Below are 27,570 nucleotides of genomic sequence, written 5' to 3'. Positions count from 1 at the left end.
TTGATTTTGCTACTCCAAGCATGTCTGCTATCTCTCTGATGGATTTTTTCTTTTTTTTCAACCTCAGGATGTTCTGCTTCACCTCAATTGAGAGTTCCTTTGACCGCATGTTGTCTGGTCACAGCAACAGCTTCCAAATGCAAAACCACACACCTGGAATCAACCCCAGACCTTTTAACTACTTCATTGATTACAGGTTTACGAGGGAGACGCCTTCAGAGTTAATTGCAGCCCTTAGAGTCCATTGTCCAATTACTTTTGGTCCCTTGAAAAAGAGGAGGCTATGCATTACAGAGCTATGATTCCTAAACCCTTTCTCCGATTTGGATGTGGAAACTCTCATATTGCAGCTGGGAGTGTGCACTTTCAGCCCATATGATATATATATAATTGTATTTCTGAACATGTTTTAGTAAACAGCTAAAATAACAAAACTTGTGTCACTGTCCAAATATTTCTGGCCCTAACTGTATGGTTTACTGAAGCTGAACCATTGACAATTCATTTTTTGACACAAACAGGCTGATTTATCATGGCTTGTGTGTCAGATAAATAGAGAAAGTCACATTTCCTCAGTGGGGACATGGCAGGGAGCATGGTGGGGTAAGGTCATTTCCTCTATCAGATTTTTTGTCATGTATGTACATAAATGATGCCAGAAAGGAGTTGGCTTTAGACACATATTCCTCTGTCACCACTATTACAGATCTCATCACAATGATAAACAGCATACCTATATTATTCATTTCACTTTTGTGGATTTGAAGAAAAACAACTTTTACGTGCTATGCAAATGAGGCAGTTGGTGCACGGGGGGGGGGGACATTCATCTCATGGAGCAATAAGCTTTACTCTCAAACTACCATCTTTTGCTTGTGCTATCCCATAGGAGTTGATTATCCCCCCTCTGTGACATCACCCTCCTACTAGAGTGCCCTCAGAGTACAACTCTCTTATCTACATCTCACTTCAAAGCTTTTTTTCTTTAAATCTACAAAAGTGACATATATAACAGAGGTATGTTGTTTAGCACAGTAATGTACCTTGTAACACAGTGCTTATAGCTGAATACACTGATGCCTTGTTCACATCTGCGTTCGTTATTACGCTTGGGGACCCCCCCCCCCCCCCCCCAAATGGAATACCAAACTCATTAAAAACCGTTGAGCAATGGAAGCATGTGTGGGGTCCATGTGTTTTCCGCACAAATCATGCGGAGAGGAAAGTAGTTCTTGAAGCACTTTTCTCTCGGCATGATTTATATAGACATCGCGCAGAAAACACATGGACCCCATGATAATCTATGGGTTCCGTGTGCTTTCATTGCTCACCACTTCTTAATGCATTTGGTATTCCATTCTGGGGGTCCCCAAGCAGATTCCGCAAATGGAATACTGAACGTAGATGTGAATCAGGCCTTAGAGGGTGGTAGACTTCCTATAAGTATAATGACATTTTAAATTAAAGTAGTTGCCCAAGTACTTCAATAATCTGCCAAACACTAAGGGACTGTTGTAAAACAAAAAAGAAGTGATAATTACTAGAGATGAGCGAACAGTGAAATATTCAATATTCGTTTTGAATAGCCCCTCAACATTCGACTATTCGAATGAATATCAAACCCCATTATAGTCTATGAGGAAAAATGCTTCGTTTAAGGGAAAACCACTATTCAACTCAGGAGGGTCACCAAGTCCACTATGACACCCCAGGAAATGATGACAACACCTCTGGAATGCAACTGAGACAGCAGGGGAAGCATGCTTGGGGGCATCTAACATGCCCAAATCACTGTATTACGCCACTAATAATGTAAGAGCTGACTTTTTCCCATAGGAATGCATTGACCAGCGTTGATTGGCTGAATGCTATACAGTGTACAGCATTCGGCCAATCAACGCTGGTTCTGCCGGAGGAGGTGGAGTCTAAGATCAGTCCACAGCAGTCTCCATTGTGGTCCGATCTCAGGTGTAGCAGAGTTGATTGCACAGCTCTGCTACATCTCAGGTATAGCAGAGGTGAGCGCACAGCGGGAGCTGACTTTTTCTCATAGGAATACATTGACCAGCATTGATTGGCTGAATGCCATACAGTGTACAGCATTTAACCAATCAACGCTGGTTCTGCTGGAGGAGGCAGAGTCTAAGATTGGTCCACAGCAGTCTCCATTGTGGTCCGATCTCAGGTGAGATGTAGAAGAGTTGTGCACTCAACTCTGCCATACCTCAGATGTAGCAGAGCCATGCGCTCAACTCTGCTATACCTGAGATGTAGTGGAGCCGTGTGCTCAACTCTGCTACATCTGACATGTAGTAGAGCTGTGAGCTCAACTCTGTTATACCTGAGATGTAGCAGAGCTGTGTGCTCAACTTTGCTATACCTGAGAGGTAGCAGAGCCATGCGCTCAACTCTGCTACATTTGAGATGTAGTAGAGCTATGCGCTCAACTCGGCTACACCTGAGATCGGACCACAATGGAGACTGCTGTGGACCGATCTTAGACTCCGCCTCCTCACAGACAAGCCTCCGGCAGAACCAGTGTTGATTGGCCAATGCTGTACACTGTATGGCATTTGGCCAATCAACGCTGGTCAATGCATTCCTATGAGAAAAAGGCAGCTCCCGCATAACGCAAGCTGCCAGGGATCCCGACTAGCATATAATGGGCTACCACAAGATGTGCTTGTAGGTGAAGTTTGAAAGTGATGAGACCTTGCCAGCCAGAGCTAAATGCGAGAGTAAGTTCAATGCAAACACATTGTGTACAGCACACCATATGCTAGTCGGGACTGTTGGCAGCTTGCGGTATGCGGGAACTGACCGTTTCATATAGGAATGCATTGACTGTACTCTTGCATGTATCTCGGGCTGGCAAGAAAGGTATATAGAGCCCCAAAGAGCTGTTTGAGTAAGATTCCTACCTAAATAAAGCTAATTCCTAGCTAACCCTGCCAGTGCATCTATCCCTGTCTAGTTCACAGTCTCATATGAGCTGAATCTGAAATCCACTATTCGTATAAAGTGGAGGTCACCTGATTTACCCAGCCAATTACTTTTTCCGATTTTTTTCGATGCCTCCATTGTCGTATTTCCTGTCCCACCTCCCCTGCACAGTTATTGGTGTAAAAAAAAGCACCAGAAAAGGTGGGAGGGGAAACAAATTTTTACTGCGTTTGCCTCGTGGTATTCGATTGGAATCGAATAGACGCTGTTCATTCATCTCTAATAGTTACCTGTTTTCTACCCAGCACCAGTGTCTGGTCCTCCTGCTAGGTGTAGCAGTGTTATACCTATATACAGCACAACATGGCAGCAGCCATTCACTGGCCTCAGCAGTCACATGCCATATAGGAGAGTCAGAGGGGACATTGGCTGAGGGAACATGTCCTAGATGTTGGTTGCAAAAAGGAGGAGAATTTTATAAAATAATGAAGTCTATCCAAACAAATCAATAAGACATGGATACATTACTCACTTATTCTGTGCTGGGTAAGTTCGTGAAGGTTGTATTCACAAGACGAAATCTTGTTTTTTAATGACTTCATCAGCACCTTATCAAGTTCATCCAAGGTAAACACATTAAATGCCTAAATATAACAAGGTACAATATAAGAACAAATGCTAGCTCATAAAATGCATACAAGATTTGTAAGAGAAAATACATAATATGGCATTAATTATTATTATTATGATTATTATTATTATTATGGTAATTTGAAGTTGTCCCCCATCCACTCTTAAGAAATGGTCCCTGGTACCCCGGTATGGGTAAGGGAATGGCTGGTAGTGCAACCACTCCATTGACTGCTGGAGATAGCCCCGGCCATGTCCTATAGTGCCATGAATAATAAATGAGTGACAGCTTGCATGCTCAACCTGCTGCTCCACATATGGCGGAATGGAACCCCTGCTCTTGTGATTGGTGGAGGTCCCAGTGGTTGAACGCTCATCGATCAAACAGTTGTCCCATATCCAGTAAATAGGGGATAATTTCATATTAGCAGAATACCCCTTTAAGAACACAAAGCCTCCTTCACATGAACATACTGGTTTTTACTGTCTGCAAACACTGATCCACAAAAAAACATGTCTGTCATCCATAATCGCGGATCCGCAAAAAGACTTGTATGATCGTCTACATTTGTATGTAGTGCAAATATGGACAAAAATAGAACATACTTCAAAATTTGAAGTACTTGTATATGGCATGGACACATGGCTTTAAAAAAATACTGTTGTATGTCCGGGCCTATAGAAATCCATGGTGTCTGTACTTTCATCCACAACTGTGGATCCGCCATTGTGGATCAAAACTACAGATGTGTGATGGAAGCTTAAACCTCCCTACTAGCATACACTTTACATAGAAAAATGTGCTGAACAAAAATCATTTTTGTGCCTTCATAAAAAATGTTATCAGCTGACTAATGAACATTTGCTCGATTGTCACCTGATCACTGACGTGAATTAATGGTCAAAATTAAATGTTCTTACAATAGTTTATCCGACTGTAATAAGCAACTCCATGAGAAATGCCATGTCACTGAGGAGCCCTAGGCTAAATGTTCTTCTTATAACACTTCTAGTTGCCTTTTTGATGTCTATGTGCAGACTAAGAATAATCAGAATATTGCTTTGGGATTATACCTCTATACCACACTGAACATATTCCCTGACTTTCTGGTGTCAGAAGGGGAAAATGTATTTAATATCAGCCTTCTGTAATAATAATTTGATTTATAAAAGACATTTTTTGTATGACGCTGGATACATTGACAGGTTTGTGGCATCTTTCATCAAATGTTGTAGTTACAACCTTTTGATAATTTTTGGAGAATTAACACTGCAAGCTTTACAGACTGATCAGAAGGGCCTCTGGGGAGCCCCCTGGACCCAGTACAGGTGGTGGGTGACAGAAGGATACTGTCCGAGGTGAGCTCCATTCGGGAGAATAAATCCCACCCCATGTATGAGACCTTGACTGTAAGTGACCGAATGCTATCAGAGGTCCTTCCTCCCAACTGCGATCAGGTTATATAATCTACATCAGACCAAGTGAAGATCACTCTGCACAGAGAACTAAATGATCCTGAAGTCTTCCTTCTTTCTTCTCTTCCTTAGCTGCTATGGACTCCTGGTATATCTTCTTTTCTCAGCATATGTGTGTCTACTTCCGTAATATGTTACTGTTTTATTATCCTGTATCTATACTACTATGCTGCTGTAACATACTGTGGGACTATTAAAGGATTATCTTATCTTATCTTATCTTGACAAATAACACAATGTGATAATTATTAAATTGCTGCTTAATAAAAAAAAAAAAAACAACAAGATTTTACAAGACAATAACATAACTAGTATATCACAGACGGTGAAGGGTAACCAACTACTCAAATTATATCCATAATACTCAGCCCCAGGGTGAAAATAATAAATAAAATATAACCTTTATTGATACTCTTATAATTTCTGAAAGGCGTCAACCGTCACTGTATTATCTATACAAGTCTCTAAATAACATAAAAGCAGTCCCATCAAATATGGGGGATCTGCAGTTATAGATAGGCTGGACTGTTACTTGGAAAGCACAAAGTGGTATAGAGTTGTATGCTCGGGTGGTACTTTCCAAGTAACAGTCCAGCTTATTTGTATTTGCAGATCCCCTATATTTGATGGGACTGCCTTTATGTTATGTATAGACTTGTATAGATAATACAGTGGCAGATGATGTCTTTCAGGGGTTTTAAGAGTATCAATAAAGGTTATATTTTATCTATTATTTTCACCCTGGGGCGGAGTATTTTGGACAAACAATAACATAACTAATCTTAGTAAAGCGGTTATATTTCTTGAAATGAACAGTGTGTCTGCTGGACATACAAGCTCTTATTTTAGGTATTATAAAATACTCTGTATAGTAGAATTATTATGATAATTTCCCATTCATTAACAATTAACTAGTATCCTGAAAATAGTAATAATCAGAAACACAAAGCATATTATTATTATTATTGTAACATCAGTTTAATTAGCTTCATCTGCATAAAAAGAATAACCCCTTTAACCCCTTTCTGCCTGCTCCACGTAAAACGACACTCTAATGAGATGACATTTAATTTACAAATGCTCTTGTACATCTTCTACATTCAGCCTGTTGCTAGGGAACCGCACAACCTCATTAAGGCTAGGATCACATCTGCATTGGAGTCCGCAGATTCTGTCTAAAATCGTCGGACACCCAGAAGACCCTATTATAGTCTATGGGGTGACCGGGTAAACGTCCAAATGCATACCCGGATGACAGAGAGCCGAACGCTAGTGTGAATCTAGTGTAACAATGTAACATGGATTTCCTGTATACAAAGGGCTCAGCGTATGCAGAGAAAATATAATCTGCCCATTCTCTGCATGTATCTGTGTATAGAGACCCATGTAAAACTTAATAGGGATCTTCTTTCACTGTAGCTAAATCATATGTTATACTATATACACATATATGGCATGGCATCACTATGCATGAGAGATTTAGAGAATCATCTTGAAGCTAAGACCCCCATTAAAGCAACTTTTTTTCTAATTACCAAGACGGAATAGCCTTAAGAAAGGTTATTTGTCTCCTACCTTTAGATGTGGTCTCCGTCGCGCCGTTCCTTAGAAATACTGGTACTTACCGGTATGCTAATGAGATCTCGGCAGCAATGGGGGCGTCCTTCTTCTTCATCTGCCTCCTCCCCTTGTCTGTCGTCTTCATTCTTCATCATGTCTGATGCCTGCGCAGTCGGCGGCCATGTTTCCAAGGCTGCAATTGCGCGCATGCGCAGTACGTTCCTCACATCTTCGCCTAACAGAGTGTACTGCGCTTGCTCAGTAAGGTCCGAACAGCCCTCCAAGGCGCGAGTGAACTATCCAGGCACGCAATTGCAGCCTTGGAAATATGACCGCCGGCCGCCGACTGCGCAGGCGTCATACATTATGAAGAAAGAAGACAACAGACAAGGGGAGGAGGCAGATGAAGAAGAAGGACGCCCCCATTGCTGCCGAGACCTCATTAGCGTACCGGTATTTCTAAGGAGCGGCGCGACGGAGACCACATCTAAAGGTAGGAGATGAATAGTCTTTCTTAAGGCTATTCCGACGTGGTAATTAGTAAAAAAAAGTTGCTTTAATGGTAGAATCCCTTTAATTTCTGGTTAATTTCATTCACACATTGCGGAAAAGTTGCATGTTGAAAAATGTTTGTGTTTTTGAAAATCACTGCATCTTAACTTTAGTTATGGAACCACAAGAGTTTTCTCTATATATTGAACAGTGGATTAAAAAAAAAAAATCAGCAAAAAACCCCAAAAAAATCCCACAAAGCAAAAACTCAATGAAAGATGCTGCAGAAAAAAATGCATTGCGTTTTCACTGCAGCGCTTTTTAATTGTACTCTGGGGCCTTGGCCTTATAGTTATTTATTATTGATCGATTACTTAAAATCCAACATGAAAAAAATTTAAAAAATAAATTTTTTATTTCCAAATTCTGATGATCTTTGCCTAAAAGAGGCCTACAAAATTAAAAGATATTAGCTACAGATTTAAATAAAAGGAAGAGCAATGGGAGAATTCATCAAGACTGGCATATCCTATTCTAGCCTTGATTCCCTGTGCCTTGATGTGCCTTGATGAAGTTAAAAGACACATGCTTTTTAATAAATTAGGGACATGAGTCAGTGCTCTCTGGGGGGGAAGGGGGGGGGAATGAGTGCTCTGCCTGCAGGACAAACAGGTCAGATAACTGCAGTTTGCTGATAAAGACTTTGGTAGCTGTGTCTGTTATCTATCTATGTAAACACAAAGATAATACTGAGAGTTCTCTAGAAGCATGGTAAGTATTCTGTACAAACCTGTGTAATGTAATATACATTTACTGTGCATATTATTTGACCTGCTTTTATATTATGTTTCTAGTAATCATAATAAATAATCTCTCATAGCAAAGGCAAAGTCTATATTGTGATACCCCCAGCTTGTGGAAGAATATAGAAGGTGAGAAGAAGAGATGACAGGCAAAGCTGCAGAAACAGAAAGATGATAAATCCCCTTTAATCTTACAGAATGTGAATGTTTCACAACTATTTAATTAAACTTTTTAAAACTTAGAAAATAATTTACTTACATAGATCAATCAACAGTCAAAGAAAAAATAAAACTGGCCTTTATTCCAAAACACTAAAATACTGTTATCAAAGAATTTTTAGAACCATAAAGGGCTTCAGTGCCTTGAAACTAACAAAAACATTTATGGAAAGAAGTAGTTCCCCCCCAAAAAAGGAAAACAAAATCAGTTACAGTGGCTCAGGGGCTATCAGTATGGTGATGGTGTGGGTGTGAGGTGGCCCAAGATAGCAGTCTTGCTGAACACACCAGCTTTTGGCGCCATATCTGTTCATACCGTAGGACCTAGGCTGACACATTGATAAGGGTTTTGCAGTGAAGTAATGGTGTTGAATTCCACCGAGGACCTCTCTGCTACTTGTCACCCGTGTTATATTATTTTGGTTTGCTCTTGAGGTTGTGTGTGAATAAAGACACAAGAGAAGAATAGCCGTTGAAATAGGCACAGGTCAAGGAATAGTCGAACAGTGTGCGGCTGTTCGAATTGGATTTCGAACCCCGAACATTTTAGTGTTCGCTCATCTCTAGTTATAAAGTTTTAGTCATGCAAGTTTAGGATCTGGTTACATGAGACTGCATGTGATCCCTATCTGCCGCTAGCTAACCTACAAAGCTGAAATCGCAAGCTACATTTTTCCTTTCTAGCTCTCAATTATCTGAGGTGAAATGGAAGTTATTGGGGCATCTCCCACATTCCAGGAAATGCAGAGGATATGTCATTCCTGTTCACACAGCAGCGTAAGAATGGCAAATTCATTCTCTCAGACCCTCTATAAAACTGGAAAGTGTAAATGACCTGTTGTAAATAGTGAAAACCGTATTAAAACATTAACCATCAGTATAAAACACATAATACTTTGATTAAGTCAACAAAAGTCCTTAGCAGTGGCCTTGTAGGAGGACACTGTACAGCCAAATATTATGCAAATGAATGCAAGAACTGGGGAAATATGTATTTCCTATGTATAGGTTTCTATAGAGTTCTATTACAAACAAGTATGGCAATTTTATAAAATAAAATTGTCCATTTCCATTAAAAGTGTCCTCAGCATATGCAATGAAGTGCATGGTACTGTTCTCAGCTTCTCTCACACATTGTATATATGCCAGGAGTTGCCAGAAATGAGTCTGTGACTTGTCTCAGGCAATTGAAACTAATAAAACTCATTACTACAGTGACAGAGAGGAATAAAGATTACCAAATTCTGGGCTCTAAAGCTCAGCAGAATAAGGTCATGCTGCTGCTAGGAGTGCCAAACCTGGTAAGAGGTCCCCTTTGAGCAGATCACATGGTGCCTTGGCCTTACTCTCCAGGTACATATATTCTCTTTGTAGATCAATGGAAGACACAACACTTCATAGTTAGTAGGTGATGCACTAGAATTGCTTTGAGACTATGCTAAGGAATGGTTGAGACAGTTTTATTGAAAGGGGCATTACTGTCATTACTGTTGCAGGATCATTTTGACTACCTTTGGGAATCACTGCTGATTAATAGAGAGAGACAAAGAGCGGTACATCGAGGAATGGAAAAGCGCAATAAATAACTAAGAAACTCACCGTGTACCAGTCATTGCAAAGAGACTACACCATGGCCACCTACCTGGAGAGAATACGCCACCCCAAACACAGACAGACCCTGAGCCGGTACAGACTTAGCGACCACAACCTGGAGATCGAAACGGGGTGATGAAAGCAGACATACAAGCCACGGGAGAACAGACTGTGCCAGCACTGTGACCAGGGGGCCCTAGAAGACGAGGCCCACTTCCTGCTACACTGCACCAAATACTCAGCTGTGAGGGCCGTCTACTACCAAAGACTCTCTGCCCATATCCCAGACTTCATATCTGCAGACGAGAAGAGGAAACTCTACATCCTACTGGGAGAAGAAGAGGCCACTGTGGAGATCGCTGACCAATATGTGTCCAGCTGTTACCAAACAAGAGGAAGATGAGACGCACGGACTATCAAACCACCCACCCCATCCCACCTCCCCATATAGCGGCCACCAACTAAGAGGAAGATGAGACTCCACGGACTATTATACCCCAAATCAACCACTTCCCCCCCATACCCACTACTCCCCCCCCGACTCCAACTCCCCCAAGCCCCCCCCCCCCCCGCACTTTACCAGCTTTGGCAATGCCAAATATCTATTTGGATGTGCCAATAAAGCCTGTTTGATTTGATTTGATTTGTACAACTTTGGGGAACATGCAGACATAGCTGTGAAATGGTCATAAAACTCAAAATTATATATGTGCAATGGTATGCCAAACCAAAAGGGGGTTTCCCTAAAACACCATGCTTTGTGCCTCTCTGCCCCTGGCTTGCACATACAGTATTGCTGATAGTTGACAAATAAATATCCTAAACTAGCTACATTACCCTTTTCCCTACTAAAAATCAATGTCATGTCTTTTGATATCACATCGATGGCTTATGCGAAAATATCTAGAAAAACTAAAACTGCTTTTTCCCCAAATCATCTGTATGTGGCACCTTTTCAGTTTGCAAAGACATGTTCATTATTTGATTATACTGCCATGAGCTAGCACAGCTCTTACTTGATTGACAGGATTCTCAGTGACCTTTTACAGTCGCATTGGACCTCCTGGTAAAAGCTCAAATGTGTTCTTATTTTTCATGTTCCAGTGTCTTAACTCTGCGGCAGCAATTTCACCAGTTGTACTGTGAGATTCCTTAATCTTAGATGATGTGTGCTTCTGCTTATTTTTTGTTATACCTGTCTATATCTTGACACATTTGAGCAGGTGTTTTTTTTATTTTCTGCTCACTTTGAAAAAGTGCAAATATTAAATATATATTTGCTAGACAGTGCTAACTTAGAGCAGTCTTAAAATGCACCAGGTTTTCACAGTGGCTGATGCTGGATAATAGATTTGCAGTCTGCAGGTCCGATTGATTGTGTTATTTTGTATGGGATTTATGATTTTGCCTAAATGTATCTGTCTGCATCAATCTTCATCAGTGAGTATGACACACATCTATTGAATATTGAGTAATTTTTGCTGAGAGCATGAAGATACTTCTTTCACATGGTCCCTACAGTGTTTTTATTTGTAAGTCAGCCTTTAGTTACCTTTCTTAAGACAAATCTATTCCAGTTATCCCCATTTGTTCAAGCAAATACCCAATATTAAGCATGGCACATGATATATCACCTAAGTACCACTTACCACAACACATAAATGGGTTATCCACACTTATTATACTTTTACCACCAAAGGCTCATGCCCACCTTCTACACGCATGGGTTCCTGTGTGTAACTGCTTTTTAAGCAGATAGGGTCTTCGTCTTTCAGGTCCCCATGCAGACCCAAACAACAGAAACCCAAACACTGGTGTAAGCTGGTAAGTGAAAATACAGTATACAGTGAAGAAGCAGTTTTCAGTGTTCTTCCCTGCATTTATCCATTCACGTTGAGAATAGAAACAATGTGAAATAAATGCAGGGAGGTACCACTGAAATAGTTTTATATAAACTACTGCTATAATAGTCTGATACAGCTTTGCCTCACAAGAGACCCATGGAGAGGAAATAGTACCATAAGTTGTGACAATAACAATAATAGGCAGTACTAAAATATTAGTACTACCCAAAGTATTACTACCCCTCTCCTCTTTCAGTCAAAGTTGACAGTTGTTTATATAATATAATTTGGGATTACAATCTTTTTACATATTATTTTTTATGCCTTTGTGATTTTTTTAGTTCAACCCCAAACCCGGCAACAGTTTAGGAATTCGCAGCATATCCATTGCACATATTTTTTCACAATGTGTGGATGGGATTCGCCATCCACTTTTCAGAGACTGTAAAACGCCATGTTTTTCCCCACAGCGTTTCCGCTGCGGCCACATCACGGTATTTACGCTACATGGGGCCCTGATTTAAATGTGGTGTCACCATGATCGTACCACCCCAGAGAATAAAGCTAAAGTCATTTTCACCACACAAGTGAAGCCATAAGAACTAAACACCTAAAAAAATGGCTCTACTGCATTTTTTCCAATTCCACTTCATTCTGAATTTTTTTCCAGCTTCCCAGTACATTGTGCAGAATAATATATGTACCATTTTGAAGTACAGCTTGTGTTGCAAAAATCAAGCCCTCATATGACTGCATAAATGGAAAAAACTTATGGTTTTTGGAATGCAGGTAGTAAAAAATGAAAACACAAGAAATAATAATGTCTGTGTCCCATGAGGGTTATTTTGGTTCTGTGCCAGAATCATTTGTAGTTGGCACATAGAGAATTGGATACAAACAATCCCCGTGCGACTGTGTTTATTGTACGCTGTATTAAGGTACACGGTAAGGTAGTCATTTCCTCCACTGAATATGATCAGATGTTGTCCTTTGTATTCTGTTCAGAAAGCAGAAGTACAGTATAATGTTTATTTCTCTTGGTTACTAGCTCAGTGCCTGCAGTAAAGCTAATAGGAAGCTGAAACAAGCTCCTGTTATTTATTTTTTTTACCTTTTATTTAACTTTAGACTGAATGCTACTAAAATTGGTTGTAAGTACAGATGGACAGACTTTTAATAATTCACTATGACAAATCCAAAATTCATTTTCCTTTTGCAGGTGATTTGTGTATACTATACAGAAATTTGCTTTTGTTTCCAATTTTAGTCTCCTCCGAACAGTAGCACTTTCGACCAGACCAACACTTACTCTTTGTTACATATCTATCTCTAATGGACAAGAAACTTGTCACTCTCTTCTTCCAACATTACCTACTCTTTGATCCTACAATCAATTTGCTTAATATTAACATGGCTTGTAGTCAAACTACTCTCCATTTTGCCACATTAAAGTGAGGTCCTGCTCCATGATACTCAGATGACAATAATTAATATTGTCATACTCACAAATTGACCCCCTGACGAAGCCAGTATGGCGAAACGCGCGTCAGGGCGCGTTGTCACATGGTTATACCCACATTATCATTGCACCTATGTGGATAAAGTGGCAGTTACTTGATGTTATGTTCTAAGTTCAGCATGGCCATATATCTCTTGTCAGACTACATACTTATTTATTAACACTATTATGGCTTAGTCCATTTTATTTATTTTGAGTAGTGACTTATCATATTTTTCCTATCATGCCTATTTTATTATCATATTGATTGTTTAGATCTTTCCATGTGTATTGTATTGTGGGTAGCATTGGTTTTCCCCCTCCCTTTTTTCCTAATTATAAGTCATCATGTTTTGTCATTTTTTTTATTTTATCATGGATTTTCAATAAATATTTTGCTATTTTATCAAATGATGGTTCTGTCTTTTGACACTGTGTTGTCTTACTCAAAAATCCAACAGCTCTTTAGAGTGTCTGAGAAGAACTCCTTCCTCCATCCCTTGTAGATTGTAAGCCTTGTACTCACTCCCTTATTAGTTCATGGTTGTCATACAGGATTTTTTTTACTACTACTTCTACTATTACAGCATATATGTGTGACCATCACTCTATATAAATGCCGTCCATGGGTTATTGAGGATCTCATGATGAGTGGGAATCCCAGCCAGTGGTAGAAACTACTTTGGATTGGTTGATAAGTGTTGGTTAATGGACAACTGCTTTAAATGAGAACATACTGCTTGGAACAGCAAAAGGTATACAATATGTAATTCTAGGAACACTCTAACTCCATGTAGCCAGTGGATGACTTACTGATGGTTAATGCCCTGTGATCAGTGGCGTAATTAATGGACCCCAGAGTATTGGAGACCCAAGGGGGGATACAAACATAAAAAATGCTATTACTTACCTATCCCTGGCTCCGCAGCACTCCCCATGTGACCCGGGAGCCTGCATGGCGACGCACAAGGAAGCAGGCCCTGGTCATGTGATGTCAAAGACATCACTGAAGTAGGTCTGAAGCCTGCCCGGAGTGGTAAGTAGCAGTGTTTTTATACGCTCCCTCACCTCTCCTGGACCTCCGATCATTATTCTCGGGAAGGGGGGGAGGGGTTGAAGAGACCTCCCCGAGTATAATAATATAAGTGGGGCCTGCGGCATCACTTACCGATCCTGGCACCTAATGTCCCGGGCCCAGTGGCAGCTGCTACCGCGGCTACCCTGGTAGTTACGCCTCTGCCTGTGAGACAATCTTCAGTTTTTAACATTATAAGGCTTGGCGCCCCACGTGGTCTAAATACCCACAGTGGAAATGCTGCAATTTCCAAAACCACTGTTTTTTAGAAATCACAGCATGTCAATTATACTGATGCACTTGCTGGTGGTTTCCCTATGAATATAATTGAAACAGAAAAGTGCTGTCAAAAACGCTGTGGGAAAAAACGTGATGCATTTCCGCCATAGTTTTCCTTCACAGCTTTTTCGCTGGGGTCCTCTATGTGGGGCCTTAACCTAAGACACTTCTGGACTGTAGGCTCTACACTGACTAACACTGCTCTTATTGGGGAAAAATGTTATTTCCTAACACATCTGTTTACTGACTATATTCTACCACCATATCTTCAAAATCCCAGGAATAGCCAAACTAAATTTCACTTCAGGTTTCTTTATTCATGGAACCGAGAACACCATATTTTAACCATTAGACACCGAACTTTTGAAGTAACTAGATAGATTCCAATAACATTCAAATGTAATTTAAAATAATTATCCCAAGTCCGCCCTGTAAAATATGGCCTGGAGTATTTTATTAATTTCATCTTGGATATTTTTAGTCCAGGAGTAATATGACATCCATTCCTTTTAATTAAAATAACATACTTAATGAACATCTATTATTTAAAGATTCTGAAAGCAAAAGATTTGGAAGAATTGGGAAATCTCAGCATTCAGTACAATTTAGTTACTTGTGACATTTAACAGAATACATTGCAAAACGCAACGCCATATCCATGTAGTGCTAACTTTAAAAACTTACCCTGCCTGATAGCATTTAATACAATAATTGTTATATACGGTATTATTTATTTTATCTGTTTCCTTACATCTGGGGAAAGGGAGTCGATATTGCCCTGAAACACACTGTCATTTGAGAATAATTGCAATAAATAATCCCTATATTCATAATGGAGACTTATAGATTGATATCTCTGTGTCTGGTTCATCCAAATATAGCATGTTTTATGTTTTATATTTCACCTGTCAGAACCGCTCAGAACCTCGTTGATTTTCTCTTCGGTTATTGTATATTATTTCTAATACAACATGAAGTAGAGCGCCCACACAAAATGTTTTTTCTCTGGCCCTTTAGAAAAAGTGTAAATCGTAGAAAGATGTTCTTCTTACTGGAGTCTGTACTTGTAAGTTATCCTGTTTTTTCTGAGACTGATTGTCTGTTACACGACACATCTGAGGACCAGAATGATCTGAATATCCCCCAAATACAGCAACCAGTAATATCACCTTTACTACAATTGGCATCATGTGGCTTTGTATGGGCCAGAGAATAAAAATTTAATACTAAAATTAACAAATACTCCACGCATGTACATATTTTTGGCATTTGACGTCTGTGAACAGCAGATCATGATACGGTTTCATGAAAATATATAGATTTAAAACGTATCTGTCAGGTCTAAAATGACTCCCAATCCAACAAGAGTGTTGTATAAGAGGCTTTAACTTTGTATTTTTATTTTTTATTGCTTTCAAAAGCCATAAGGCCTAGTTCACATCTGCGTTCGGTATTCCATTTGGGGAATCCGCATGGAGACCCCAGAACGGAATACCGAACGCATTGACAAGTGTTGAGCTTATGAAAGCATACTGACCCCATAGACTCTGAGCTATGTGGAGAGAAAAGTAGTTCATGAAGTACTTTTCTCTCCGCATGTTCCGTGCGGAAAACACATGGACCCCATTATAGTCTATGAGGTCCATGTGCTTTCATAAGCTCACTGCTTGTCAATGCGTTTGGTATTCCATATGGGTGGTCCCCATGCAGACTCTCTGAACAGAATACCGAACCCAGATGTGAACCAAGCTTAACTTTTTTATTTTTCCATTCACAAAGCCATATTAGGGCTTATTTTTTGTGGAACACAGTGTATCTCATAATGCTATTATATTTCATAAAAGATCAAACAAATAAATAAAAGTTTCAAAAAGTATATAAAAAAAAGTTGAAATCCCCCGCCCTTTGCCTAGGTTACACATAAAAATAACCAATAACAATTAACATAAATGTCTGAAAAGGGCAGAACTATAAACAATTGGCAAAATGTTAATAAAAACAATACAGCAACATACATGGAAATATAGAAAAGTTATGGCTGTCACAATGTGGAGACGGAAAGAAAGTTTTAAATTTTTTGGTTTTGAATTTTTGTAATTTTTGTTAAAACAAAAGCTATATAAATTTGGTGTTGCCATGATCTTACCCACAGAATATAGGTAACTTATCTTTTTTACAGCACAATGAACACCGAAAAAATGAAGTCTGTAAGAAAATTGTGCAATTGTGGTTTTTTTCCCAATTACACTCCATTCTAAAAATGTTTCTAGCTTCTCAGTACCATATGTAGAAATATAAATGGTACCACTATGAAGTACAATTTGTCACTCAAAAACTAAGCCCCTATATGATTCTGTGAACAGAAAATTAAAAAAGTTATAGCTTTTGAAAAGTAGAAAGGGAAAAAACAAAATGCAAATCAAAAAATTGATGTGGCTTAAGAGGTTAAACTTTTCTGGGGTTTTTTTTGTTTTTTTTTATCCCCTAGCGGCTTGAACCTGTGATCATTTGATCCTTTGTACCATAGACTGCAATACAATTGTATTGCAGTCTATGGAAAAATCACTATGTAATTATTGAGGCCAGCCACCATTGAGTTGCCATATTTAATGAAACAGTGTAGAGATCTTTTTTTTTTTTTTTTTTTTTCCTGGATCTGCAAATCAGTCAGGTGCATTGACTAGATCTACATACAGACAATTGTGATGCAGAAAGAGACTAAAAATCCCAATCATGTTGAACCATTGGGCATCGATACCAGAGAAGAGCTGGAGCCTTTGCAAGTGTATTTAAGCAATTCTGGAAAATCGGACCTGCCCCCAGTGCACTTACAGGTTGATTTGCAGATCCAGAAGAGGATGATTTTCTCTGCATTGTTTAATTGGTTTGTAGCCAGCAATACAAGTGTCAGGCCAATACATGACATTTGGTTTGAGAGGTAACTTGGACCTCACAGACTCCCCTTAATTGTTTGGTACTATACCACAGTTCACCTCAATTCACCTCCATGTATACATATTTCTTCCATGTACTGATGCTCTTAATACCCTACATTCACTCAAAGAATCTCATTGCTATTGATAATAAAATAAAAGACACATATACCATTGATCATCATTGATTTCTTGTCAACATATTTTATATCAGAAAATCCCGTTGCCTAGCAGTTAGTCATCTTCTTGTACTGGCAACGGTACATGTTGATATACAAGATCACGGGCCTGTTTTCATAGTCATACCACTTAAAGGGATTCTACCACTAAAGCGGCGTTGCAGCTGAAGATGGAGGCAGCGCTGTAGTGAGCTCTCGGCAGCAGTGGGGACGCTCCCATCGCCGATTGAGCGCTGGGGCCCACCCTCATTGCTGCGGAGAACTCATTTGCATACTGGTTAAAACCAGTATTTCTAAGGAACGGCGCCACGGAGACCACGTCTAAAGGTAAGAGACGAATAGCCTTTCTTAAGGCTATTCCGACGTGGTAATTAGAAAAAATGTTGCTTTAGTGGTAGAATCCCTTTAAGGTCCAGAGCAGAAAATAGTGTAGTGACCAAGGGGGTGCACGATGGTGGTGGTAGTCAAGGGCTGATGGGGGTAGTAGTCACGGTTGTGTCACAGGCCTGAGTGGTATACAACCCTGTTCCCCTGTCACATACATGTACCTTTCCTCTCACTTTAGCTGTTACTTTTCTACAGTGTACAGGCTGGAATGACTTCTGTGACAAAGAGTCCAGTAACAACGGTTTTGAAGAACTTTACTTGAAAAATCACTTGTGCATGCAATGCACAGATATCACAGTCTCTTTAGTAGCAAATAGCAGTATAGCTTTTACATTTATCACATGTAATTGCAGCACTTCAGTCACAGTCCCATATCCTCTGCAATAGCAGGTATACAGATTTGGGGTAGGGAATAGTTAATAGATATACAGTCCAGTGCAGTTTTAGCTCTACCTTGGGAGATGTGTCACAGCTTGGCTATTACTGTGCAATGTGATGCAAGAGAGTACTTCCAGAATAGGTGCTAGAGCAATGCCCTATAGCAGGGTGCTAAAGCGGTGAATCAACGACGTGGAAGCCGCTTAGGTTGGATCCAGCTGGGGGACCCATGAGAAGCGCAGATCCAGGCAGAGGACTTCTTTATCCAACAGGTAACTCCTCTGACTTAGGCCAATAGAACAGGAATAGACTTTTAGATGACCTCCCAGGTGTGGGCTGGCAGAAATTCAGTAGTTGGGATGGACTGGTAGCTGTATGTAGCCCTCTTCTCCAGTCCTCTCTCTGTGAACGGGCTAGACTGGGGACAAGTCTCAGCTTGCCCTAGAAGCAGCTTGTGCTTCTATAGGCTGAGAGCAAAACATGTGACTGAAGTTGCAAAATGCTAAAACATGTGGGGTTTGCAAAACATGTGGGTTTGCAAAGATAAAACAAGGTGCAAAGCTAGTTAACCTACACTGCTGCAGACAATGCTAACTGTATGCTAAGTAATGCAATGCAATACAATATACAGCACACAAATAGAATGGCTGGCATTAGAGATTACCACCTGACAATCTAAGAGATAAAATGGTGACAAAATGACTTTTTAAACAGAACATTAACATCTTGTTCTGGGACACTGCAATAGCAGAAAATTCTAATGAATACAGAAGACACAAAACAAAATACCAGAAGAATAAAACTTAGGTATGCATGCTATTAGACATACATAGAAACTATGGCCAACACGTTTTGGCGCATAAAGAGCATTGTATCATCATTATCTTGTTCTGGGGTTGGTAAACTACCGAAAGCACCTTGCCCACACACGACTGTGTCATTGGGGGCCCTGGAGTGTTTGGGACTTCAAGAACCTATGTACAGTATGGAAGGACACTGGTATCACACATAGCACTTGGTAAGTGGGGGCCCCATTACAGATTTAGCATTTGAGCCTAATTTAAAATATAAGTTACACCTGTCCAACTGGATACTAGACTACCTGCACTGCTGCACCCCAAGTGTCAGAAGGAGCGCTATTGGAGGTCCTTCCTCCCAAACGCGGTCAGGTTACATAATCTACATCTGACCAAGCGAGACCACTCCGCACCGAGAATTAAATGACTCTGAATTCTTCCTTTCTTTTTCTTCCTTAGCTGCTATGGATTCCTAGTATTTTTTTTTCTCTTCTGTAACATATTTACTGTTTATTATCCTGTATCTGTATTACTATGCTGCTGCAACACTATGAACTTTCCCCATGGTGGGACTATTAAAGGATTATCTTATCTTATCTTATACAGCCTATGATTTTTTATTTTTTTTTTACGTTATGACTGGAGCATTATGTAAAGAATGGTTAGGGAAATTCAGATATCAGTATACATATGACATGGGACCATAAGGTCCACTAATGCTTAGCATAACATTACATTTGATCTGCATTTCTAAACATATACTGTATATTGAAAACAATTTCTATATTGATAGTTTTTACCTGACAGATGAAAGCTACTGGATCAATGGCTTTTAGAAGCAAGTTTTTAAGGTCTTCAGCTGTTGAATAGTATTCAATCTGTGTTGATGCTGTAATGACTTCTCCATAGAATACATTGACTGTGACTTCACCAGGAGGAAAATCTTTTACAAAATACAAAGAAATATGAATAGCATATACAGATATACCTGTAAAAATCAATTCAAAAAATGAAATGTGAAATATAGAATAACACAGTGGACCCACAAGGTACAAGCTGCAGTAATTCCACAATATGTCATAGCATGTTGAGAGTTGTAGTATTGCAACAGCCAAAGAACCACAATTTCACCAACTCCAGGAAACAGTTTACTTACTAAATACAGGTAACACCACACAACAAAAAAACACTTTTCATCTGCTACTGGGCAAAAAACACTCGTTCTATACTAAATCGAGGATGCAGATTCCAAATCCAAAGTCAGAATTTTTGTAACATGTCAGGAAATTTTGTTATGCATATGCATGCCTAAATGAATTAAGCACTTGGAAAGCAGTAAATAATTTTGAAAAGAACGCGTTTTACTCCAACAATTACCTGATCTACATCAAAGTTTTCGTAGTAAATGGTGTATGGAAATGTAATGAAATAACAACATTTCAAAAAGTTTCATTTTTCAGTTTCTAAGTTTTACATGAGCGAGGCCGAGGACTATTAATAGTGCTTCAGGTATCGGCTTTTGTGTTTGTGAACGGTCATGTTTTCCCATTGCAAAAACGAGCAGTAGTCTCCCATCATGTTGGGATTCCAACGGCCTTAATATCTGTTTTCCATTGTAGAAATGTCTTTATGGAACCGCTCTCCATGTTCTTGACTTGTGTTTCTCAAATTGGGTGGGAAAAAGTCAAGATGGGAATGTAAGAAATGAATTTTAATAACATTCGGCAGCCAAGTTGTCCATATGCTGTAAGCCTGTTGTCCACTAATTCAGCAGAGTTTTTCAGCTAATCAGTTCCCAAGGAAGTTCTGCACTACTGGCACAAATACATCCAAGCTGCAAGGTCCAGAGGGTTGAGTTTTGTACTGAATGTGTCATTTTATTAGTATGTTGATTTCGGGGCCAATAAAAATTCTGCCTTTTATTTTAGCCTCTCAGTTTTCAGTGTGTTAAACTTCTCCTTTAAATACTGGAAACCATTTCCATCACCATCAAGTGCAATTACAACATTTTTCATTAAACCAAGTTTAATGTGAAGTGGTGGAAGATAAACTCGTAGTGGATCGAACAGTGATTTATATCGTACATTGTACTGACCAACTGTGTGCTCGACTCTGAAAGGCCACTGTCACATTTTGTAATGATTGTTGTCATCAAGACTGTTCCATAGGCAGAAGAAACACATATGCTTGGTGTACCCTAACTGTAGGCCAACCAGCAATGCTATCACTTTCAGGTCAGCACAAATTGTCCATTTATGTTCTGAGTATTTAATCATTTCCAACTAGCCTCCATTTATCAGGAACATGTGTACCATCTAACTCCATCATAAGACTATGTGCATCAGTACAGAAACAGACATTGCTTTTCATTGCACAGTATGCAGCTTAACTTGAAATATGTCGATGATGAAAGTGTGAGGTTTAGGTACCGGACAGGTTTGTGCATGTCCATTGGAATATATTTCTTGTATAACTTAAAATCTAGATGTGTCAGGCAAATTCCAATTTCATATTTGGAATCGGGGTGCGCATTTTAATGTAAATCACATGTTTTTCTCTCAGTAGCAAAATCATTGTTGTGCCAGTCGGTCACTGTTAGTATTATATATGTTAGTATATTCTGTGTATTGTATGTAACCCCCAAATGTAAAGCACCATGGAATTAATGGTGCTATATAAATAAACAATAATAATAATAATAATTGTTGTGCATTGTAATAGAAATTGTGCCCGTATTCTGACAGTGGACTATCCTATATGTACATTAAACCATGTGATTTGCTTTGCAGTTTACAATTCAGCTATCATTGGAATACATTGATATGAATGTTTCTGAATCAGTTTTGACATGTATGAGGGTGGCTTAAAAGCATACCTGTTGTCGTATTGATTTTTCAGGATAAACAGTTATGTGCGTGAACATAGGAGAAACACTATTTCTGGAAATTATATGAAAAATATTTAGCAGCTGCACACTCCCCATCCTGTATCTGAAATATGTGGTTCTCTCTAAACTGGTAGGAGATCACTAGCGTGTGCACACAGTGAATACAGGAGAATCTGCTCTTAACTATTGTACTGACTCAGAAACAGTCCCAGGACTATGCAGTACAGAAGAGTAAATTGCTTCATTTGTGATAAAGTGATCCTATTCAGCATTTTTTTTTTCAACTTAAAGGGGCTGTCCAGCCAAATTTTTTATATGTTAAATAGGTTGGGAATGGTGAAAAAAAAAAAAAAAACATACCCACCTTTCTCCGACGCTCCAGAGCCTTCTAGCAGTCTAGTCCTCTAAGTCCATTGTTATTACACAGTAAGTAAGCGGCCATTTTCTTGTGGCCTATGGGCATGCGCAGTTGGCTCTGCCCGAGGCTTACAAGTTTGACCACCTGTGCCGGAAGAAGACGCATGAAGAGGATGTTCCTGAAGAAAATAGAGGTGGCTCTGTAGAGTTCTCTAATAGCATTGGAGACACCCCCAGTGCTGTTTGAGCGCTGGGGATCGCCCCCAGTGCTGAGAGAGAATTAATTTGCATACCGACGAAAACCGGGATTTCTATGGAATGGCAGCACAGAGAAGACATCTAAAAGTAGGAGAAGAATAGCCTTTCTTAAAGCTATTCCTACGTGTCAACCAGAAAAAATTGTGTTTCATTGATAGGATCCCTTTAAGAGAGGGATCTGTATGTGATTTTAGGGAGTCATCAGGTAGCCCCTGCACAGATCAGCTGTATGGAGCCACTTTGAACACCAGTACTATACACAACACGGGGCTAGAAGCAATTGGCTCCGGTCCCTGTATAGTGGTCAGGCAGCGATACTGCAGCTCAGTTCACATTGATTTCAAGGATAGGCCATAAAAAAGAAATTCCTGGACAATCCTTTTAAAATAAATGTACTTCTACTGAATAAACCTATTGCAGTTTTTTTTCTCATTGTTTAAGATTAAGGGGAGTCTGTAAGCAGGAAAATCATGATCAAAGTAATGACAGTGTGTTATCGTGACATTATATTAATGACAGTGCATTATAGCGCTCTTTATATACTACCCAAATATGACTTTGTTGCATGGCGTTTGTGGAATATTTCCTATGTTATACATGAGCATTGATCTGTACTATATATTACCATCCCTAACTGACACCCAGGTCTCTCCAGGGAAAAGATGTCAGTCAGCACGTCTCATAAACTGTAAGCTCTCGCAAGCAGGGCCCTCGTTTTTATTGTTTGATATGTCCATTTTTTTGTCACATAGTATTGTCAAATATTGTCTAATCATGCATTCTCTGATGTGCAGTGCTGCAGAATATGTTGGCGCTATAGAAATAAAATTATCATTATTATTATTATTATTATGATTAAAAATCAAAGGATGAGCTGGGTAGCAGTTAGAGTAAGTTCACACGGCAGAAACCTTTTCCGCCGTTTGACTAGCTGCAACGAGTTGCTGATGCAGTGCATTGGCATCCCGATGCGGAATCCCGCTCCTGAATAGGCCCAGATGAATGGGCCTAATCAGGAGTGAGTCTCGAGCCGCGGACACCGTGTGAATCCATGAATCCACGGGAAGATAGGGCATATCACTTCTTTTTCCTGCTAGCTGAAAAAAATCCCTAGTGGGAAAAAAAAGCAAGGGCTTCTCATTGAAATTAATGGGAGACGTTTTTGCTGGTGGATTTTGAGGTAAATTCTGCGTGAAAATCACTGCAAAAAACTCTGTGTGAACATATCCTTAGAGGACGTAATCTACAGCATACAGTTAAGCCAGAGGAAATACGAAATGCCTATATGCCCTTTTCATCTAATATGCATATGAATAAAACAGCAATTTTCTCAATAATGGAGCTGCAATGTTGCATAACAAAGACATATATGGAAAGTGTGTAAAGAGCACTACAAGATATTGTAATTACTTTGGTTTTGATTTTGCTGCTGACAGACTACCTTTACATCTAGAAAGGGTAAATATATTTCAAAGCATTGTAGGAAAATAATTAAAGGGGCTCTATCAGCAAAATCATGCTAATAGAGCCCCACATATGCGTGAATAGCCTTTAAAAAGGCCATTCAGGCACCGTAAATGTTATATTAAACCCCCGTCCCGTTTTTAAATAAAAGCATTATAACATATGTGCAAATCTTACCGAACGTGCACCATGGGCGGGGATGCACGATGCAACGTCAGCTTTGAGCACGCCTACCTCTTCTGTCTTCTTGTAGTAACGCCCTCTGGTTCCGTGTCTTCTTCCGTCTTCTTGTCTTCAAATCCCACTCCTGCGTAGTAGCGCTTCCCTCCGGAGCGCTACTGCACAGACTCCCTCGCCATTTTATTTAATGGCAGTGTGCGAGTGAGCCTGCGCAGTAGCGCTCCGGAGGGAAGCGCTACTATGCAGGCGCAGGATTTGAAGAGAAGAAGCTGGAAGAAGACATGGAACCAGAGGGCATTAGTACAAGAAGACAGAAGAGGCAGGCATACCCGAAGCTGACATCACATCGTGCATCCCCGCCCATGGTGCACGTTTGGTAAGATTTGCATATATGTTTTAATGCTTTTATTTAAAAACGGGACGGGGGTTTAATATAACATTTATGGTGCCTGAATAGCCTTTTTAAAGGCTATTCACGCATATGTGGGGCTCTATTAGCATAATTTTGCTGATAGAGCCACTTTAATAACACAAAATATTAATAGGAGCCTTGGCAATAGAAATTTTTTTGCTGAAGACAATAAGTTCTATAAAAAAAAAATTGGAACCGTGCGCAGATTGATTCATACTAACCAAGTGCTTCCCAGAAGGAAACGATTGTAACAATACAAACTGCTTTGTTCATTTTTCATAGTCTACTAAATATCCATAACCAGTATAGTTCAAGGTTCTGCACAGTGAGTCAGCTTAGCCCTCATACACATGGCTGTATTTGATATTCATATCACACAAATCTAACATATAGCTTCCATTGTCTGCTATGGGCCCATACTGAATCTCTTTGCACATGGAGGTATTCAGGTTTTCTAGATTTGTATCTGCAATATTATGTACATATTGTCAGAGTATATTATGCCAGTGAGACGACGCATGAAGTACCAAAGGGTCAATAGTCTAGATTCATAACCACTCCATGTTTTGTCATACAGGGTTTTTGCATTATACCTTATATTATGGCTGAAAATATATATATTTATCAATCCACACCATTTTAATAAACATATCCTATGGTGATTTCTGGCCAGACTGCTGTATAAGCACACTGAATTCTCAATAAATATTACAAGTAAAATAACAGTGAGCTGCAGGTCATAAAAACAGATTCATTGACAGGTTGTTTTTTAAATTATTCACACATTGTTTTCCTAGAGATAAAAAGTGCTCAGCTGCATTGCAGAATACAGCATGCCTAAGCACATTTTATCGGGAACTGTGCCATTGAAGCTCGGGTGCTGTCAGACACGGCACAGTAATGTAATGTATACTTTCAATTTAGTTTAGCATATTGCTGTTCCATAAAAACAAGGGCAGTACATCTCTCTAGGGTTACAGCCTTTACTTCTGGTAGGTTGTCCTCTGTTAGATTCATACCCAATATCTTTCCTCTGCATAAAGCTATACTCTTATGTGACCTGCACAGGCTAACAAGCTTGTGGGAAGGGAAATATTACATGAAAACTTTCAACCAGTTTAAGGGACCTTTTTAAATGCTTACCAAGCGTTTGCAGCGGTTTTGGGTTAATTATTCTAATTTTCTGAGATAATGACTTTTGGGTTGTACAATAATTCATTCTGCTTATTTCCAGTGGATAAGAATCAGTCCATGTTCATGAGACATACCGCCTATGGTCATGTGATATACAGTCCATAGTCATGTGATTTACAGTCTATGGTCATGTGATGAGTACACAGGTGGTGCTCGCTTTAGTCAAAGCACAGTAATCAGAGAGCTGCCTGGTAATGAGCTGTGAACCTGTGAGCTCATCACATGACCATGGACTGTAGATCACATGACCATGGACAGATTTTCATTCACTGAAGGTAAGCAGAATGAATAACAGCAAGTAGAGATTTAGAAAACTGTGAAAAATTGATACAGAAAGAATATTGGAAAATTATAGAACTTTTCATTATACGAACAATAATATTTATCTCTCAATATTGGTCTGAAACTGGACAACCCCTTTAAGACACGTATGAACCGAGCCTGTAACAATGCTATTTATAATTATAGAAGTAATTATCACAACAACAATCATTATTACATAAATGAAAAGAATAATACATATATAATGAAATAAATAAACCCAAGAACTGTTACTTACCCAGAGCCCTGAGGCATAGAATCTTTTCACTCCACAGTTTTGGCTTTTTCCTAACAAGCTGATTTTTTGTACAGAATTCAACTTCTACTTCTATGTTCTTTGGTATTTCTTTTGACAGAATAATAAACAGTTCCCCAGGATTCTGCATAATGAAAATAAAATAATGAGTTATAATATAAATAATAATATCACCATAGAGAATGTCCTAATCAGTAGGTATGATGTAGGTATGCATTCTAACATTCATTAAGCTCACATTTAATTGGTATTAGCTTAGAAGCTCAGCTAATAACAATTATCTTTTTGTTTTCATAATTTCAGTTACTAAAAGTTTGATATTTGTAAGTTCCATTATTTACTTACTCTTTGTATATGTTGTGTTGAGGCTTTTATTACACATAATCTATTTTCTATATAACAATACAGTATACTGTATATTGTTTATTATATAGTATACTGAGTACTTGTTAAAGAGATTCTGTCCACCAAGGTGATGAAATTTTTGTATCTGAAAATTATTCAGTTCCATACATCTGAAAAAAAAAACTGTTCCATACATCTGGAAAATATTGTTTCTGCAGTACGTTGAAGGATTTCTTCAAGTTTAATTAAAATAAATCAGTTGCAAAATTTCTGTAAATGTCTGGTGCCTTGAATGTCCCTCCATCTAACAGTCCATTAAATTACATCTTCAGTATGAGGACACAGTTCAGTGTAAAACTCTCTCCCCTGCCATTTACCCTCATATATTGATGGATATTTTAAGCCTGTAGGCAATGAAAGTGCAAATAGACAATGCATGTGGCACAATGATGTTACTGAGCCACCTTTCTAAGCATGCAAACAGCTCAGGCCGAATCCAAAAAAAGGCCTGTGGTTTATCCCACATTGCAGATGGCGGCATGAAAAGGTAGTCAGATGAGTACTTCTATTACTCTACATGATATACATTTAATTTGGAAGCACTATGGAGGAAAACTGGGGAACATTATTACTACTGGGGGCACTATAACTAATGGGAGCATATAACTAATGAGAGCGTTCCCCCCTGTGCTCCAAGCACAGCACCATCATATCCACTATCCCGTATCCTCTGGCCACTACACACCTTCTCATGTGTAGATGTCCTTCTGTTATTCTTCACTGCATAGAAAGCAGCACTTCTCACTACAG

At 39.3% G+C, this 27,570-nt stretch overlaps 1 protein-coding gene across 1 annotated transcript in view; it reads right to left on the bottom strand.

Annotated features, from left to right (window-relative positions):
* The window catches only part of BANK1 (B cell scaffold protein with ankyrin repeats 1), a 252,190-nt gene that overhangs the window by 208,535 nt on the left and 16,085 nt on the right, over positions 1-27,570 (bottom strand). The window contains exons 3-5 of the mRNA XM_075285589.1: positions 26,398-26,539; positions 19,887-20,029; positions 3,476-3,587 (exon numbers count right to left, since the gene is read on the bottom strand). Coding sequence (XP_075141690.1) covers positions 3,476-3,587; positions 19,887-20,029; positions 26,398-26,539 — 397 coding nt within the window. The remainder of the gene's footprint in view (positions 1-3,475; positions 3,588-19,886; positions 20,030-26,397; positions 26,540-27,570) is intronic.

This window comes from Leptodactylus fuscus, chromosome 1 (assembly GCF_031893055.1).
Source record: "Leptodactylus fuscus isolate aLepFus1 chromosome 1, aLepFus1.hap2, whole genome shotgun sequence".
NCBI classification, from domain to species: domain Eukaryota; kingdom Metazoa; phylum Chordata; class Amphibia; order Anura; family Leptodactylidae; genus Leptodactylus; species Leptodactylus fuscus.
Note: the sequence above shows the minus strand (reverse complement) of the source record. Positions and strands in the feature narration are given on the sequence as shown.